Source organism: Pseudochaenichthys georgianus, unplaced genomic scaffold (genome assembly GCF_902827115.2).
Source record: "Pseudochaenichthys georgianus unplaced genomic scaffold, fPseGeo1.2 scaffold_417_arrow_ctg1, whole genome shotgun sequence".
In the NCBI taxonomy this organism is placed as follows: Eukaryota; Metazoa; Chordata; class Actinopteri; order Perciformes; family Channichthyidae; genus Pseudochaenichthys; species Pseudochaenichthys georgianus.
In genome coordinates, this window is record NW_027262982.1 from 233,956 (window position 1) to 250,362 (window position 16,407).

General features: G+C 48.1%; 1 protein-coding gene across 1 annotated transcript; it reads right to left on the bottom strand.

Moving 5' to 3' along the window:
- Positions 1-11,296: 11,296 nt before the first annotated feature.
- LOC117442358 (N-acetylglutamate synthase, mitochondrial-like) lies at positions 11,297-15,913 on the bottom strand. Its single transcript, XM_034078356.2, has 4 exons — positions 15,910-15,913; positions 15,369-15,420; positions 13,070-13,252; positions 11,297-11,545 (listed from the first exon to the last, which is right to left on the bottom strand). Exons 1-4 carry the CDS (start codon positions 15,911-15,913, stop codon positions 11,401-11,403), a joined length of 384 nt encoding a protein of 127 aa, XP_033934247.1. The 3' UTR covers positions 11,297-11,400.
- Positions 15,914-16,407: the final 494 nt, after the last annotated feature.

A 16,407-nucleotide genomic window follows, 5' to 3' on the forward strand; every position in this document is an offset into this window, starting at 1 on the left:
TTGTCGAACCTCAGATTGAGGAGGAACAATGCGGATTCCGTCCTGGTCTTGGAACGACGGATCAGCTTTTTACTCTCGCAAGGATCCTGGAGGGGGCCTGGGAGTACACTTATGCGGTCTACATGTGTTTTGTAGACTTGGAGAAGGCGTATGACCGAGTTCCCAGGGAGTTACTGTGGGAGGTGCTGTGGGAGTATGGGGTGAGGGGGTCTCTACTCAGGGCCATCCAATCTCTGTACTCTCAAAGCGAGAGCTGTGTCCGGGTCCTCGGCAGTAAGTCGGACCCATTTCCGGTGAGGGTTGGCCTCCGCCAGGGCTGCGCTTTGTCACCAATCCTGTTTGTAATATACATGGATTGGATTTCGAGGCGTAGTCGTGGGGGAGGGGGTCTGCAGTTTGGTTGACTAAGGATTGCACCTCTGCTTTTTGCAGATGATGTGGTTCTGATGGCTTCATCGGTCTGCGACCTTCAGCACTCACTGGATTGGTTCGCAACCGAGTGTGAAGCGGCTGGGATGAGGATCAGCACCTCCAAATCTGAGGCCATGGTTCTCAGCAGGAAACCGATGGACTGTCCACTCCAAGTATGGAATGAGTCCTTACCCCAAGTGAAGGAGTTCAAGTATCTCGGGGTCTTGTTCTCGAGTGAGGGAACAATGGAGCTTGAGATGGGCCGGAGAATCGGAGCAGCGGGAGCGGTACTGCAGTCGCTTTACCGCACCGTTGTGACGAATAGGGAGCTGAGCCAGAAGGCAAAGCTCTCTGTCTACCGGGCCATTTCCCTTCCTACCCTCACCTATGGTCATGAAGGATGGGTCATGACCGAAAGAACGAGATCGCGGATACAAGCGTCCGAGATGGGTTTTCTCCGCAGGGTGGCTGGTGTCTCCCTTAGGGATAATGTGAGAAGTTCGGTCATCCGGGAGGGACTCGGAGTTGAGCCGCTCCTCCTTCGCGTCGAAAGGAGCCAGTTGAGGTGGTTCGGGCACCTAGTTAGGATGCCACCTGGGCGCCTCCCTAGGGAGGTGTTCCAGGCACGTCCAGCTGGGAAGAGACCAAGGGGTAGACCTAGGACCAGGTGGAGGGATTATATCTCTTTGCTGGCCTGGGAGCGCCTTGGGACCCCCCGGTCAGAGCTGGTTGATGTCGCCAGGGAAAAGGAAGTTTGGGGCTCTCTGCTGGAACTGCTACCCCCGCGACCCGACCACGGATAAGCGGGAGAAGATGGATGGATGGAAATAGTGTAAGTGTATGGCTGCACCCAATTTTCAAAAAAAAGAAGTATTTGTCAACACATTTTTCATTAGTCTATTAGTCAACAATAAAAAACGGCTCCATGTGGTTTGACGTGTCAGCCGGAAGCCCTCAGACTTCATTCAGAGCTGAGCCTGGTCATTAAGTTAATTTGTCGGCAGGAATTCCAAAGTGTGGATCCTGAGCGAGTAAAGGACGAGTCCCACAAGCTGACATGCAAACTCCGCAGGAAAAAAGTGTCCTCCATATCGATGCCATCAGTGTGCAGCTTCCTGAATGCCAGTTTCCTCTGTAGTATTTATTGGGTTGTTATATTCAGAAGATTAGAGATGGGTGAGTCCTGATTCATCCGGATCATTAACCCGGATCCTAGTAATGAGCTCAGGGGAGTGGACGTGGATCAGTGAAACTTCCTGCAGACTTGTGGGGATTCAGAGCTGTAACCGTATAGCAGATCCAGAGATCCAGACTTGTCATGCACGAGCATAGCCGCGGGAAGCCACATAGTTCCCCGCCATACAATTCTCCCATAGGGATTTAGCAGCACCGTCCATATATTCGGGCCAAGGGATGGTCCACCGGATTTGCAGGCCCGTCGCCACTATATTTGTGCCGGAAATAACCTATGCGTGTGGTGCATGTTATTGGACCCTAGGTGGCGGTCTTCTAATAGGGTTGTACTTGTACTGCATGGGGGGGTGGCAGAAAGTCAATATGAGGCCCACTTACCACATATTAAACAAATATTAACGTACTGTGTACTTATACTTATGGGGGGGGGGGTGGGGGGTGGCAGAAAGTCAATATGGGTCCCACTTACCAAATATTTGTAATGGTGTGTGGGGGGGGGGTGTACGATAACCCAATATGGGTCCCACTTACCAAATATTTTTACCATGTACTTATACTTATGGGGGGGGGGGGGTGTCTGGGAATCTGAAGTATGGAAACTTAAACCCACCCATCATTTTTTTTTCAATAACATTTAAAATTTCTCACATAATTCTGATTTACGTGAATAGTCTGAGAGGCTAGTGCTGGAGAAAAATGAGCAAATTGAAAAAAATTCCAAAAATGTGCTTGGCGCTCCGAGCCTTTGAGAGTGTGTTGTTTAGCTTGTGTGGAACCCGCTTGCAAAATATGGGGACCCTGCGACCTTCCACAAGGTCAAAACCGAGGTCAGAGGTCACGTTTTCATGCCGTACTGTGCCCTTTACGGCGGAAAGGAAGGTCGGACCGCCCTGAGCTTGCTCTCATTAGAACCGGCTCAAAAAGTACATGCAGATTGATGCCTCTGCTGCTCCTAATGTCAAAGGTTACGGCTTGAAATGTAACAAAGCTCCAAAGGTCAAAGGTCACGCTTTCATGCCGTACGGTGCCTTTTACAGCACAAAGGAAGTTCCGACCGCCTTGAGCTTGATGTCATTTTAACCGTCTCGGAGAGCGGATGCAGATGGATGCCTCTGGTGCGCCTAAATGTCAAAGGTTAAGGCTTAAAATGTAACAAAACCTTCCGTTAAGGCCTTTTGAGAAGCCGCAGTGCTCCGTGAGTGTTTAAAGTACTTTGAAAAGGGCTAAAGAGATAATTTTTTCACAGGGGGCCTCTAAATAGGGCCCAGATCAGGAATCTGAAGTATGTAAACTGTAACCCACCCAGAACTTGTTTCAATAAAATGTCAAACTTTCTCACAAAATGCTCTCTGGAGCTTAGCATATGACAGGCTTGTGTTGGCAGATAGGAAGACAATTAAAACAATTTAAAAAATGTGGTTGGCGCTCTGAAACTCCGAGAGTGTGTTGTTGCACTTGTGTGGAACCCGCTTGCAAAATTTGGGGACCCTGCGACCTCGGACAAGGTCAAAACCGAGGTCAGAGGTCACATTCGCAATGCCGACAGTACCCTCGACGGCGCAAAGGAAGTTCCGACCACTTTGAGCTTGCTCTCATTAGAACCGGCTCGAAGAGTACATGCAGGAGGGGCTGGAGTGGGCCGGACCACCGACAGGACACGAGGGGCTGGAGTGGGCCGGACCACTGACAGGACACGAGGGGCTGGAGTGGGCGGGAATACCGACAGGACACGAGGGGCTGGAGTGGGCCGGACCAACGACAGGACACGGGGGTTGGAGTGGGCCGGACCAACGACAGGACACGGGGGTTGGAGTGGGCCGGACCAACGACAGGACACTGGGGGGTTGGAGTGGGCCGGACCAACGACAGGACACTGGGGGGCTGGAGTGGGCGGGACCAACGACAGGACACGGGGGTTGGAGTGGGCCGGACCAACGACAGGACACGGGGGGCTGGAGTGGGCCGGACCAACGACAGGACACGGGGGGCTGGAGTGGGCCGGACCACCGACAGGACACGAGGGGCTGGAGTGGGCCGGACCACCGACAGGACACGAGGGGCTGGAGTGGGCCGGACCACCGACAGGATACAGAGAGCTGGAGTGGGCCGGAACACCGACAGGATACAGAGAGCTGGAGTGGGCCGGAACACAGACAGGATACAGAGAGCTGGAGTGGGCCGGAGAGCCGGAACGTGAGGCAGAACCATGGCAGCTGGGGCCGGTACTGGAGCCGCGATTCAATGCACTGCCTCGTCTCGATTCTGACGGGTTGAAACAATTTCAAACTGGAGCGCTTCAACACTTTATGACCGCTCTAAGCAATGCGCAATGTGTGGGTTGTTGTCGTAGTTTGCGTTGTTGCCGTTGAGTTGTTGTTGGTATTGCATTTGAATTGTAGTATCATTATAGAGCAAGCCAGAAAGAAAGAGAGGTCGTTCTGGGAAACACTTCGAAATGTGGAGAAAATGTGAACAAAAAGACAATCATCTGTCACGATCTGCCTTTATGGTGTTTTGTCTATATCTGTTTTTGGTTTTCTGTCTGCGTTGTGTTTTGTCTTGTTTAGATCTGTCTGTGGTTCCCTGTCGTTAGTTTCCCTGGTGTGTCTGATTACCCGATTGTGTTCACCTGTGGCCCCTGTGTTTTCTCCTCCCTCCTCACCTGTGTCTTGTTTGTGTGATTAGTCTTGTGTGTATTTAAGTTCTGGTTTTTCTGTCTGTCTTTGTCGGTTCGTCTTGTGTATTGGCTTGTCCTCGGTGAGTGTTCTGTTCTGTCATTGTCCTGATAGCCTTGAAATAAAGGAATTTCACGTAAATCTGCATTTGGGTCCTACCTGCTTCACACATCGTAACATTACGAACCGACCATTATGGACCCAGCAGACTCAGCCCATTTGATGCTACAGGCGGAATGTCTTGGATACTCTCTGGAGTACATTTTCTATACGTGGAAAGGCGCCTCACCTAGACGGGGTAGAGAGGCTGCGTTGAAGGAGGCACGTCAGGAGGTTGCTCGCAAGCCCTGGCTCTGGAGCTTGTTACCCGAGTGGCTTAGGGTTTTCTAACGTAGCCCTGAGTGCCAGTCTTCATGTTCTGACCCTTTCTTGGGGTCTGGTCTGGCATTTGGAGGTCCACGAAGACTCCTAAGAGACGCAAGGCCAGGGTTCCAGCCCCATTTCCGGCTCCAGAACCGGCCTACAAGGCCATGGATCCATGCACCAGTACCGGCCCACACAGCCATGCTTCCATTCTCCATTACCTGGCTTACACAGCCAGGGTCCAGGCTTCCGCTCCGCGCCCAGCAGCAATGGTTCCGACTCCAGAACCGGTCCCCACAGCCATAGTTCCGGCTCCAGAACCGGCCCATGCAGCCATGGTCCCTGCTACAGAACCGGCCCACACAGCCATGGTCCCAGCCCCAGTCATGGCCCCAGCAGCCATGGCTCCGGCCCCAGCAGCCATGGTTCCGGCTCCAGTTTCGGCTCCAGGACTGGCTCTCCGCCCGACGCCAGCTCCCCGTGTCCTGTCGGCGTACCGGCCGACTCCAGCACCTCGTCTCCTGTTGGCTCTCCAGCCGACGCCAGCTCCCTGTGTCCTGTCGGCGTACCGGCCGACACAAGTCCCCTCTCAGGTTCCCTCTCGAGTTCCCTCTCGAGTTCCCTCTCCAGTTCCCTCTCAGGTCCCCTCTCGAGTCCCCTCTCGGGTCCCCTCTCGTGTCCCCTCTCGAGTCCCCTCTCGAGTCTCCTCTCGAGTCCCCTCTCGAGTCCCCTCTCCAGTCCCCTCTCCAGCTCCCTCTCGAGCTCCCTCTCGAGTCCCCTCTCGAGTCATCTCTCAAGTTTCCTCTCCAGTTCCCTCTCGAGTCTCCTCTCGAGTCCACTCAAGTCTTCTCTCCAGTTCCCTCTCCAGTTCCCTCTCAAGTTCCCTCTCGAGTCCCCTCTCGAGTTCCCTTTCAATTCATCTCTCGAATCTCCTCTCGAGTTACCTCTCGAGTCCCTGTTCAAGACACTTCTCAAGTCCCCTCTCGAGTTCCCTCTCGAGTCTCCTCTCGAGTCACCTCTCGAGTCCCCTCTCAAATCAGCTCTCGAGTTTCCTCTCGAGTTCCCTCTCTCGAGTTCCCACTCAAGTCCCTACTCAAGTACCGTTGGAGGTTCCGCTGGGGGTCCCGCCGTCTACTCTTCTGCCAGGGGTCCTGCCAACCCTTTGTCCTGTCTCGTTGGAGGTCCCGCCGTCAACTCTCCTGCCGGGGGTCCTGCCGGTCCTGTGTCCTGTGCCGTTGGAGGTCCCGCCGTCAACTCTCCTGCCGGGGGTCCTGCCGGTCCTGTGTCCTGTGCCGTTGGAGGCCCCGCCGACTGTTCTCCTGCCGGGGGTCCTGCCAACCCTGTGTCCTGTGCCGTTGGAGGCCCCGCCGACTACTCTTCTACCGGGGGTCCTGCCAACCCCATGTCCTGTTTCGTTGGAGGCCTCGACATTACATGTCTCGCCGGGGGTCCTGTCAACTCCTTGTCCTCTTCCGTGGGGAATCTTGCCGACACCTGTCCCACCGGCTCTGGTTACTGTCCGGTCAACACCGGCTCCTGCCCGGTCCCCTGAGAGCTGTGGTCTTCGCCCCTCCTCGAACTCTGCCTTGCCCCCGGGCCGTCCGCCCCGAGAACCCCTTTTTGGACTCTGCCTTGCCCCCGGGCCGTCCGCCCGAATTCCCCTTTTTGAACTCTGCTTTGCCCCCGGGCCGTCCGCCCGAGATCCCTTCCTGGTCCTCTGCTTCGCCCCTGAGCCGTCCGCCCAAGAACCCTTCCTGGTCCTCTGCTGTGCCCCTGGGTTGTCAGCCCAGACCCGTCCTCCGGACCCCCTCCACCCACCCTGGTGGCCCTAGTTTTGTGTCCCTCCTCCGGACCCCCTCCACCCACCCTGCTTGAGGTTTTGGACTTTTGTGGGGGATTTATTTTTTAGGACGTCTGGAATCCGTCCCTTGAGGGGGGGGTTCTGTCACGATCTGCCTTTATGGTGTTTTGTCTATATCTGTTTTTGGTTTTCTGTCTGCGTTGTGTTTTGTCTTGTTTAGATCTGTCTGTGGTTCCCTGTCGTTAGTTTCCCTGGTGTGTCTGATTACCCGATTGTGTTCACCTGTGGCCCCTGTGTTTTCTCCTCCCTCCTCACCTGTGTCTTGTTTGTGTGATTAGTCTTGTGTGTATTTAAGTTCTGGTTTTTCTGTCTGTCTTTGTCGGTTCGTCTTGTGTATTGGCTTGTCCTCGGTGAGTGTTCTGTTCTGTCATTGTCCTGATAGCCTTGAAATAAAGGAATTTCACGTAAATCTGCATTTGGGTCCTACCTGCTTCACACATCGTAACATCATCAGTAATATAAAAACAGTTCAATAGTTTAAGGCAGTGGTTCTCAACCTTTTTACACCAAGTACCACCTGAGACAATAGTTGGCTCTCCAAGTACCACCATATGACCAATGTTAAAATACAGTCGTAGAGTTCATGCAGGACTCGGAGGCAAATGTATTCATAATAACATTATTTATTGTCAGCAACAGCTACATGTACAAAGGGCAGTCCCTCTCACTCATCACTCACTCACTCACTCACACACACACACACACACACACACACACATACTCACACACCACAAGTGAGAACATAAAGAACAAAATAATAACTTATTCTCACACAACAAATGACAACTGTACAGCACTTCAATCATACATACACACACTCAATTAAATGCAATAGCTTTCATAGCATGACCATAGTGACATATATTGCCAAAGCTCTATGTTGCAACATCTATACACAAATACACACAAATAAACACATAAACAGTTATAAACAAACTGCTTAGAATGTGGTGTGTCCGCTCAGTTTGATTCCCTCAGGCAGGCAGAGAGTAACTGTCCCGCAGCAATGCAGCTCTCTTTATATTCCCAGAGTCGTATTTTTAGCTTTTAATTTTGAAATATTTGAGGCCACACAAACACATCTGCCCCCCCCACACACACACACACACACACACACACACACACACACACACACATTGATGGAGAGTCCCTGTAGTCCCAAATTCAGGTCGTTTTAAACGGGAGAAAATGTCTGACAAGTATGCCAACTGGCTGAGCCACTGTATCATCAAACAAATCTGATAAGGGGACGTTTTTGTCCTGTAAGAAAACTTGGACTTCTCTGTGCAATTCAAAAAGCCTTGAAAGCACTTTCCCTCTTGATAGCCATCTTACTTCTGTATGGAGCAGAAGTTGGACATGCTCGCTGCCCATCTCATCACAGAGCACTTGGAATAGGCGAGACTGCATCGGGCGGGCCTTTATGAAGTTCACACTCTTCACAGCAGAGTCCAGCACAAACTTCAAGCCATCGGGCATCTTCTTCACCGCCAGCGCCTCCCGGTGGATACTGCAGTGTGTCCATCGCATCTCCGGTGCGACCTCTTTGATCCGAGCTGCTACTCCGCTGTGGCGGCCAGTCATAGCCCTCGCGCCGCCTGTGCAGACTCCAACACACTTTTTACATTCAAGTCCATTCTCTTGCACCAACGCGTCTGGAGCTGGAATATGTGCTCAGCTATTGTTCTGGTCTCCAGTGGTTGACAGAACAGAAAGTCTTCCTGAGCTGCACCATCATGTTCATATCTGACATAAACCATCAAATTGGCCAAATCTGCAACATCAGTAGTCTCGTCCAGCTGGATGGAATAATAGCTACTACTTTTAATGCGCTCAATCAATGTATTTTTAACATCGTCTGCCATCTCTACTATTCTCCGTGACACAGTGTCATTTGAAAGTGACACCAAATGTAACTGTTTGGCAGCCTTCTCGCCACACGTGATTTCTGTCATTTCTTTTGCGAGTGGGAGACAAAGGTTTTCGCCAATTGTGTGTGGTTTACCGGCTTTTGCAATGCGGAGGCTGGCACGATACGAGGCTTCCTGGGCCTTGGCTATGGGCGTACAGCTGGATTGGATCGTTGACTTGCACTTATTCAGTAGATCACATTTTCTTGTAAAGAATTCCGCTGGCTTGTCCACCTTGCAGGTGGGCGTGTTTAGTTTTAAGGTGCCGTTGGAGGTGCGATGGTGTCATAGAATTGTTACTTAACACTTTACCACAAATCACGCACTGTGGTCTGGGCTCATTATCTGTCCCACTGCAGCTGAATCCAAATGTAATGTAACCCTGGTTGTATTTCCGAACTGGTTTGTGTCTCTTTTTTATGGACTCACTTGCGCTGCTGCTGATGGAGTCACTCGCAGCTCCGTTAGCAGCGTTAGCACTGGGCGGCGTTGTGGCTGCGCATATCACTGTTGCGTTACTGGTGGAGCCTGCGCTTGCGCTCGCTTGACTGTCCTCCTCCTCATTCATTTGTTCCCTTTCGCCGGTAATGTTCTCCTCTGAACCTCTCTTCCGTATACCTCCCGTTTTGAGCCACGTTTTTAGCATAATTCAGCTTTCTTTCATAGCTTGCTTGCAACGTTCTAATCTTTCGCGGGTAGTATGGTAGTCATAGCAACGCCAAAAATAAAGAAAAACATTTTTTTTCGTTTCTAAATCTAAAAACAACAATAGCCTATTACAGGGGTCGGCAACCTTTTTGATATGAAGTGCCATTTAAAAAAGAAAATTGTTATCAGCGTGCTCAATAAGATCGAGAATTATCAACGGGGAGCTTGACGCTCGTCAACTATCAGCAGGAGGGCGGGGGAGCCTCGCTGCGGGTAAGCAGTGTGTGGACCTGTCAGCGCAACTTACATGATGCCGAATTTAACAAACACCTTTAAATAATTGGTTTAAACGGCATAATTATAAGGACGATCGTCCGCTCTGTGATTCTCCAGAGCACACATGTTATGATATTACGCAAAAACTGCGCATTTGTACAGATCCTTATGGGTACTGCAATTAGTGAAGTGCTTTCCTCCATGGTGAAACGATCAGCACCACGGAGGAAAGCGGCAGAAAGTCACCTGGAGTTAAGGGAACGGGGCTGCGTTGCGTGCATGGCTTCCTTCTGCAGGTAACGGGGAGACGTTACCTGCAGAAGGAATAATAATAAAAAAATAAAAAATAAAAAAAATATTTTTAATATTTCAGATTCCTTCGCGTACCACCTAGCGGGAGCTCGCGTACCACTACCACAGGTTGAGAACCACTCGTTTAAGGAATAGATAGCCCAGTGGGTCGAGCCGGCGGGCCGAATGCGGCGATGTCCTCCGCGCAGCTGGTTCAAAGCCCGGAATGGATGTATTTTAATCTTTGCTTTTCAACTTTAATAACTGATAAAAGGCCCTCTCCTCCCAAAAACATGTCCAGCACTCTCTAGTCTCTTCTCAATAACCCAATACACACAATTATCAATCTTTAATTGCAAATAGAACATGATATGCAGTCTTAGTGTGTGAGTGCATCGAATATTTTTCAAGGCAGAGATACGTTAAACCCACTGCAGCCTTGCACTTCGCCAGGAGAGGTCGCTGTAACTGAAGCTTCGAGAAATGAACCTATTTCCGACACAATTGTCCAAGTGGTTCGACGCTTCATTCAAAGCTTCATTTTGCCATCACTACTGCTGGGTCCATTCTTGGTTAGATCCTTCTGTCAGGGTTGAGCGAAGCAGGCAGGACCCAAAGACCCAAATGCAGGTTTAACGGAAAATACCTTTATTTCAAGGCTACAAGAAACACACAGAGCAGAACTCTCACCCCCTGGAACACAGTCAACAAAAAACAAGGCTCTCCAAAGACTAAGAGGAAAAGCAGAACATAAATGCACACAGGACTAATGAAACACACCAGACACAGGTGAGGAGGGAGGAGGAAACACGGGGGCACCAGGTGAACACAATCAGGTAATCAGGCAGGAGGGAACACAGGGGCACCAGGTGAACACAATCAGGTAATCAGGCAGGAGGGAACACAGGGGCACCAGGTGAACACAATCAGGTAATCAGGCAGGAGGGAACACAGAGACAGGAAGCAACAGGCAAGACGGGGGGTGAACACTTTTCAAATTAAAACAGGAAACCAAAAAGACAGATCGACACGGGACACAAACACAACACAGACAGATCGTGACATTCACGACCGATAAGCAGAACTGAAATAACTGTTTACCTTCGGGTACCGATACCTCGGCTCTTGGATTTGGTTCTTACACATGTTCTGTTCCCAACCCTAGTTCAGGGTATGCTGGTGATGCTGCTTAATGTTGTCAGTGACGATACAACACTCTGCAGGGGTGAAGATTTGGGTGTGAGGTTTGTTGGCAAAACATGACGGGACCTCGTGAAAGTGTTTGCTAGAACTGTGTAATCCAAATGGAGGGACATTTGATATGTCTCTAAACTAAATACATACATTTTAAATGTTTCAGAGTCTTTGTTTTTGAGTATTTACCTGGTCTTATTTGAGGCTCGGTTTGACCCGTCCACACACGACAGAGTAAGACTGTAGTTTTGAAAATTCCGGAAAATGCAAAAAATAGGAATTCCTCTGAAACCCTAAAAGCTCTGAGCACTACAATGCTAAGAGCTACGCTAACAATAAAACAGGGTATTGCATTCTCACTGAAACATTGACTATCGAGTTTCAACGCAGAATTAAAAAAAAATCAGTTCAGAGCAAACATCAGATTCAATCTTTTGAGGTGTATATTTTTAATAATAAAACGTAGACTGTCAAAGCGTGTCATTCTCGCTGTAACATTGGCTATCGAGTTTCAACGCAGAAGAACAAAAAGTCAGCTCAGAGCAAATCAGATTCAATGTTCACAGCAGGAGGTGTTTCAGCTGAGGGGGGTCAGGTGGAAGGAGTCAGGAAGGTGCTTGGTGAACTCCACCAGCTCGTAGGAGTCTCTGATATCCATCAGCCCGAACCAGAAGACGGTCCACGCCCCGTTGTTAAAGCTGCCTTCACAGTGTTTGAAGTACCTGCATTGCAAGAGCAGAAACACATTTGAATGCAACACGACAGAGACAATGTTCTCCAGGTGACAGGAGAATGCAGAGCAGCAGGTCTTTGCAACTAGCCGTGATATTGGACCCCATATGTTCAGACTGAGGCAGCACAGAAGGGACTGAGTGGGATTACCGAGCCGCTCCCCTGAATAGTGGCTCCTACCATCAGCTTAAATAATGAACGTTAACTACTGGCAGCATAATTCTGACTCTCGAGCTATACTTTGAATTTCTTGTTAAAATTCTAACTTTTTTCTTAGATCTTTGACTTTTTTCGAAATTCGGACTTTTCCGCTTTTTATATTTAGAATTTTGTCTTGAAATGTTTGGCTCTATGAAACGTGACGTACTTTATGATTCTGTTTTCTTCAAGTTTGTGTCTTGTTGGTCGAACGCACTCATTGTACGTCGCTTTGGATAAAAGCGTCAGCTAAATGCAATGTGATGTAGTGTAGTCGGCCAGAACCTTTCCCTCCTGCTCCAAGCCCGCTTCTCAAGTCACTTATGAAACTACCACTTTATTCTCGTATTATTACGACTTCATTCTCGTAATGTTACGACTTTATTCTCGTATTATTACGACTTTATTCTCGTAATGTTACGACTTTATTCTCGTATTATTACGACTTCATTCTCGTAATGTTACGACTTTATTCTCGTAATGTTACGACTTTATTCTCGTATTATTACGACTTCATTCTCGTAATGTTACGACTTTATTCTCGTAATGTTACGACTTTATTCTCGTATTGTTACGACTTCACTCTCGTAATGTTACGACTTTATTTTTCGTATTGTTACGACTTCATTCTCGTAATGTTACGACTTTATTCTCGTATTATTACGACTTCATTCTCGTAATGTTACGACTTTATTCTCGTATTATTACGACTTTATTCTTGTATTATTACGACTTTATTCTCGTATTATTACGACTTTATTCTCGTAATGTTACGACTTTATTCTCGAAATCTCTCTGTTTTTTTCCTTCCAAGTGTGGCCCTAATACTCCGTCGTTATAATTTGAGTATTCTTTTGCATTTATTTTTTATTTTTTGATACAATTCTAACTTAAAGAAAATAATTCTGTTAAATTATTGCATAAAAAAAAACAGTTTTTTGCATAATTTCAACTGTTTTTCAAGATTCTGATATTTTTCCTGGAATATTGACTCTTTTAAACATTTTTAAAATTCTTTCAGATTTTGGACTTTTTATTTTAACTTTTCAGTTTTCTGGCTTTTTTTGATGAATTCTGACTTTTTGCCTTTCCGTAACTTTACTTAGAATTCTGAGGTTTTCTTTCAGTTTCTGACTTTATTTAATTTTGTCTTTGCATGTGGATTTTCTTTCCTGAATTCTGAGGGTTTTTCTTTAACTCTTTTTTTTGGTGTACTTCTGTCTCTTCCGTACAGCTTATCGGTGTGTTGCATTTCCCTTGTTTCCATTTTCTCTACTGACTGTACTTATTAACTGTCCCTTGGCCCCTTGTCTCACCAGGGCGTGATCCTGTTGCTGGTCCTGGACCTCCAGAAGAGTTTCCCCAGGTCTCTCCGGATGCATTCCCACAGGATGAGGCTGGTTCCCTGGCCCTGCTTACTGCTGCTCACCACAAACTTATCCAGGTATGGAGTGCCGCCGTTCACCGGCTCCAGGGTGATGATGGCCGCCGCGCTGTAGCTGCAACAGAGACAAGATGCAGTTCAATTAAGTTGTAGGGGGATCCCACCTCCTCTAGGGGGGACCTCACCTCCTCTAGGGGGGACCTCACCTCCTCTAGGGGGGACCTCACCTCCTCAAGGGGGGTCCTTACCTCCTCTATGGGGGTCCTCACCTCCTCTAGGGGGGTCCTCACCTCCTCTAGGGGGGTCTGGGGGTATGCACCCCCGGGAAGATTTTTTTTTTAAATGTTGAAGTGAAAAGCATCAATCTGCTGCACTTTGAGCACAAAATGAAGTTATGGAAACAGCTCTCAGCACTCAGACGAAAGGGAGCTGTATACTTTTCTATAATCCAAACATCTTTAGAATTTGATCACAACCAATAGCAAATCATTTAAACTTGTTTATTCTTATCTTATTTTACCTAGATAGCATTCTTTCTTTTTCTTTATGCATCTTTTACTAATCGCTCCCCTTTAAACTGTTTACTGTGCTATAGTACACATTGGAATGACTTCTTACTTTATCTATATTAAATAGATAAAGGGGTGCCCACACACACACACACACACACACACAGGCTGTGTGCTGCTCCGTGGCGATGACGGCTTGCGTTAAAAAATAATAATAAACATATTTGTAAAGTGGGGGGACACAAACGTGATTTCGAAAAGAGCAATTAATATAAGCAGCGTGCAACACGCAGAGTGAAGCTCCGCCCCTCGGGTGCTGTGTCGGCTGCATGACTCTGTTCAACGGGGCGATGTGTAGATTCTGCCAGAAGGGAAATCAGCGGGGAGGAGCCACATTGCTTTTCTTCCCGACTGCAACGCTGGTCCCGCAAATCAAGCAAGAACGTGATTGGTCGATATTCATTGTGTGGGGTGGGGGGGGAGGAGGGGTGTTAGATAGATATAGAGTTGTAGTAAAGTATAGAGTTCGCTATGATGTAGGTTTCGTTATGCATGGGGGTCGATTCTCTTAATTACATTTCCTTCTTTGTTTTGTGTATTTTATACATTTTGGATTTGCTTGGCGAGCTATTTTTAGAACGTGCCCCGCGGGCGACTGAGTGCCCGCGGCACCGTGTTGGCTACCCCTCTTCAGAGAGCGTGGGAGAGGAGCTCCCTCTGGTGGTAAGACAGGTAACCTTTGCAGACCACTCACTCAGAGCTACACGGAGAAGAAGAATGGGGCGTCCTGTAAAACTGTGACTGTTTCTCTTTCATTTATAGCTTCTGTCTTCATCGTATTCACTGACAACAGCATTCATTTAAGTCTCATAAAAATCCCTGAAAAACTTTGGGCTTTAAAATAATATTCATCTCTCTCTCTCTTCACTACTCTACCCCCTCTCTCTCCCTCGCTCCTCTCTCTCTCCCTCATCTCTCCCTCGCTACTCTCTCTCTCTCCCATCCTCTCTCCCTCTCTCTCTCTCTCTCCCTCTCTCTCCCTCTCTCTACGCTCTCTCGCTCTCCTCTCCTCACATCTCTCTCTCTTCATCTCTCTCTCTCTCTCTCTCTCTCTCTCTCTCTCTCTCTCTCTCACTCCTCTCTCTCTCTCTCTCTCTCTCTCAGACACCTTAAAATAATGCCAGACCGGTGAAGCCATGTTGGCGAGCTTGTTTTGCCGCGCATAGAAAAGTGTCATGTATTTTACGTCATGCGATCGGCTCTCGCGTTCGGCATGTTTAGAGAGAGCCCCGATCGATCGGAAGAGAGTGAGTATCGGCCGATCTCGATCGGTGACCGATCGATCGGAGCATCCCTAACATTTGTGAGTATTTCTCTGTAATTTATAGTTTTAATTCAATATCTTCATAAATACCTGAAAACTTTGTTTATTTCCAGAAAACTCTGGATTTTAAAAGAATACTTTTCTTAAATCTTAGGGAATCCTCAAGGTTTTCCTTTCTTCTTTCATTTACTACTTTAAATCTCAGCTTTTCCAATTGGTATTCAACCCTTTTTGACAGCCTTGATAACTCATCTCCAGACTCAGTAACATCCCCGTCACTTCCTTCCTAACCTTCACCACCTTGTTGTCTGAATGTAAGGAGAAGTGCTTAGGAAAGGACCAGCTTTTCGACTGCACCCAGAGATATGTGGTCTTTTTGCTTAATTGTTTGCACGCACCCTTCAGAGAGGTAGACTGAGTGCAGCTGTCCGGCCAGAGAGGCGATGTAGTCTTGAACCTGCGTCGCTTTCTGGGTCAGCTAAATACTAACTTGACGGGAAAACGTGCGGTCCTCCCCGCAAACTCTAACCCATGTGTACGCACTAAGCACAACAACGGGAGAGACGAGAAACTGCGACACCGTTGGCAGAAGGAAGGATGGAGAGAAATATGTGGAAATAATACCATAAATAAAATGTTACACCTCATTTATCACATATGAAGAATTCATTTTCACAAATTGATTAACGCCTGCTTGCGACTCCTCAGTGCACACACACACATAACTTGGAGAAATAAATAAATACGGATATGTTATTTAAAAACACCTCGAATATGCTGTGTTAATGTTATGAAATGTTTTCTCATAAATGATGCGGTCAGCAGGAGGACAGAATTACGTCTAAACTGACGCCGTTTTGCATTTCTATAGGTTGTAGATACGAGCATGGTTTTATATACGATCACGTTTAATCGTGTTTTATGCCGGAGGTTCCCCACCCATGGGTTAGAGTTTGCGTGGGCACATTTTCCCGCCAAGTTAGTATTTTATAAATCGCAAACATTGCGTAGAAACTGGCGTACGCCATTTTGTTTGCGTATATCCCTTTATAAATGAGGCCCCTGAACATAGAACCGTGCGTAGAGGATGCTATTACAGTACTCGAGTCTGGAGGTGATGAGGGTTTCAGCAGTAAAACAGTGTTCTTGAGTTGGAAAAAGGCAGTTGGGTGTTCGGTGAGATAACAGAGGTTTCAGATCTGGGTGGAGGGGTCGACTTTGAGCTGTCAGTGGTGAGTGAGAATCACTGGGCAGAACAGGTGAGGGAATCCAGGCCGATTCATATTTGTGATGTATTGAGTTGGAGGAAGTTTTTTATGCATCCATAGTTAATGGTCTGTAAGGCAGACGGAGAGGGTGGAGTGGGTGGTGGCTGTGATGAGAGGTAGAGTTCAGTGTCATCGGCGTAGCAGGGGAAATCGATGCCATGTTGGCGGA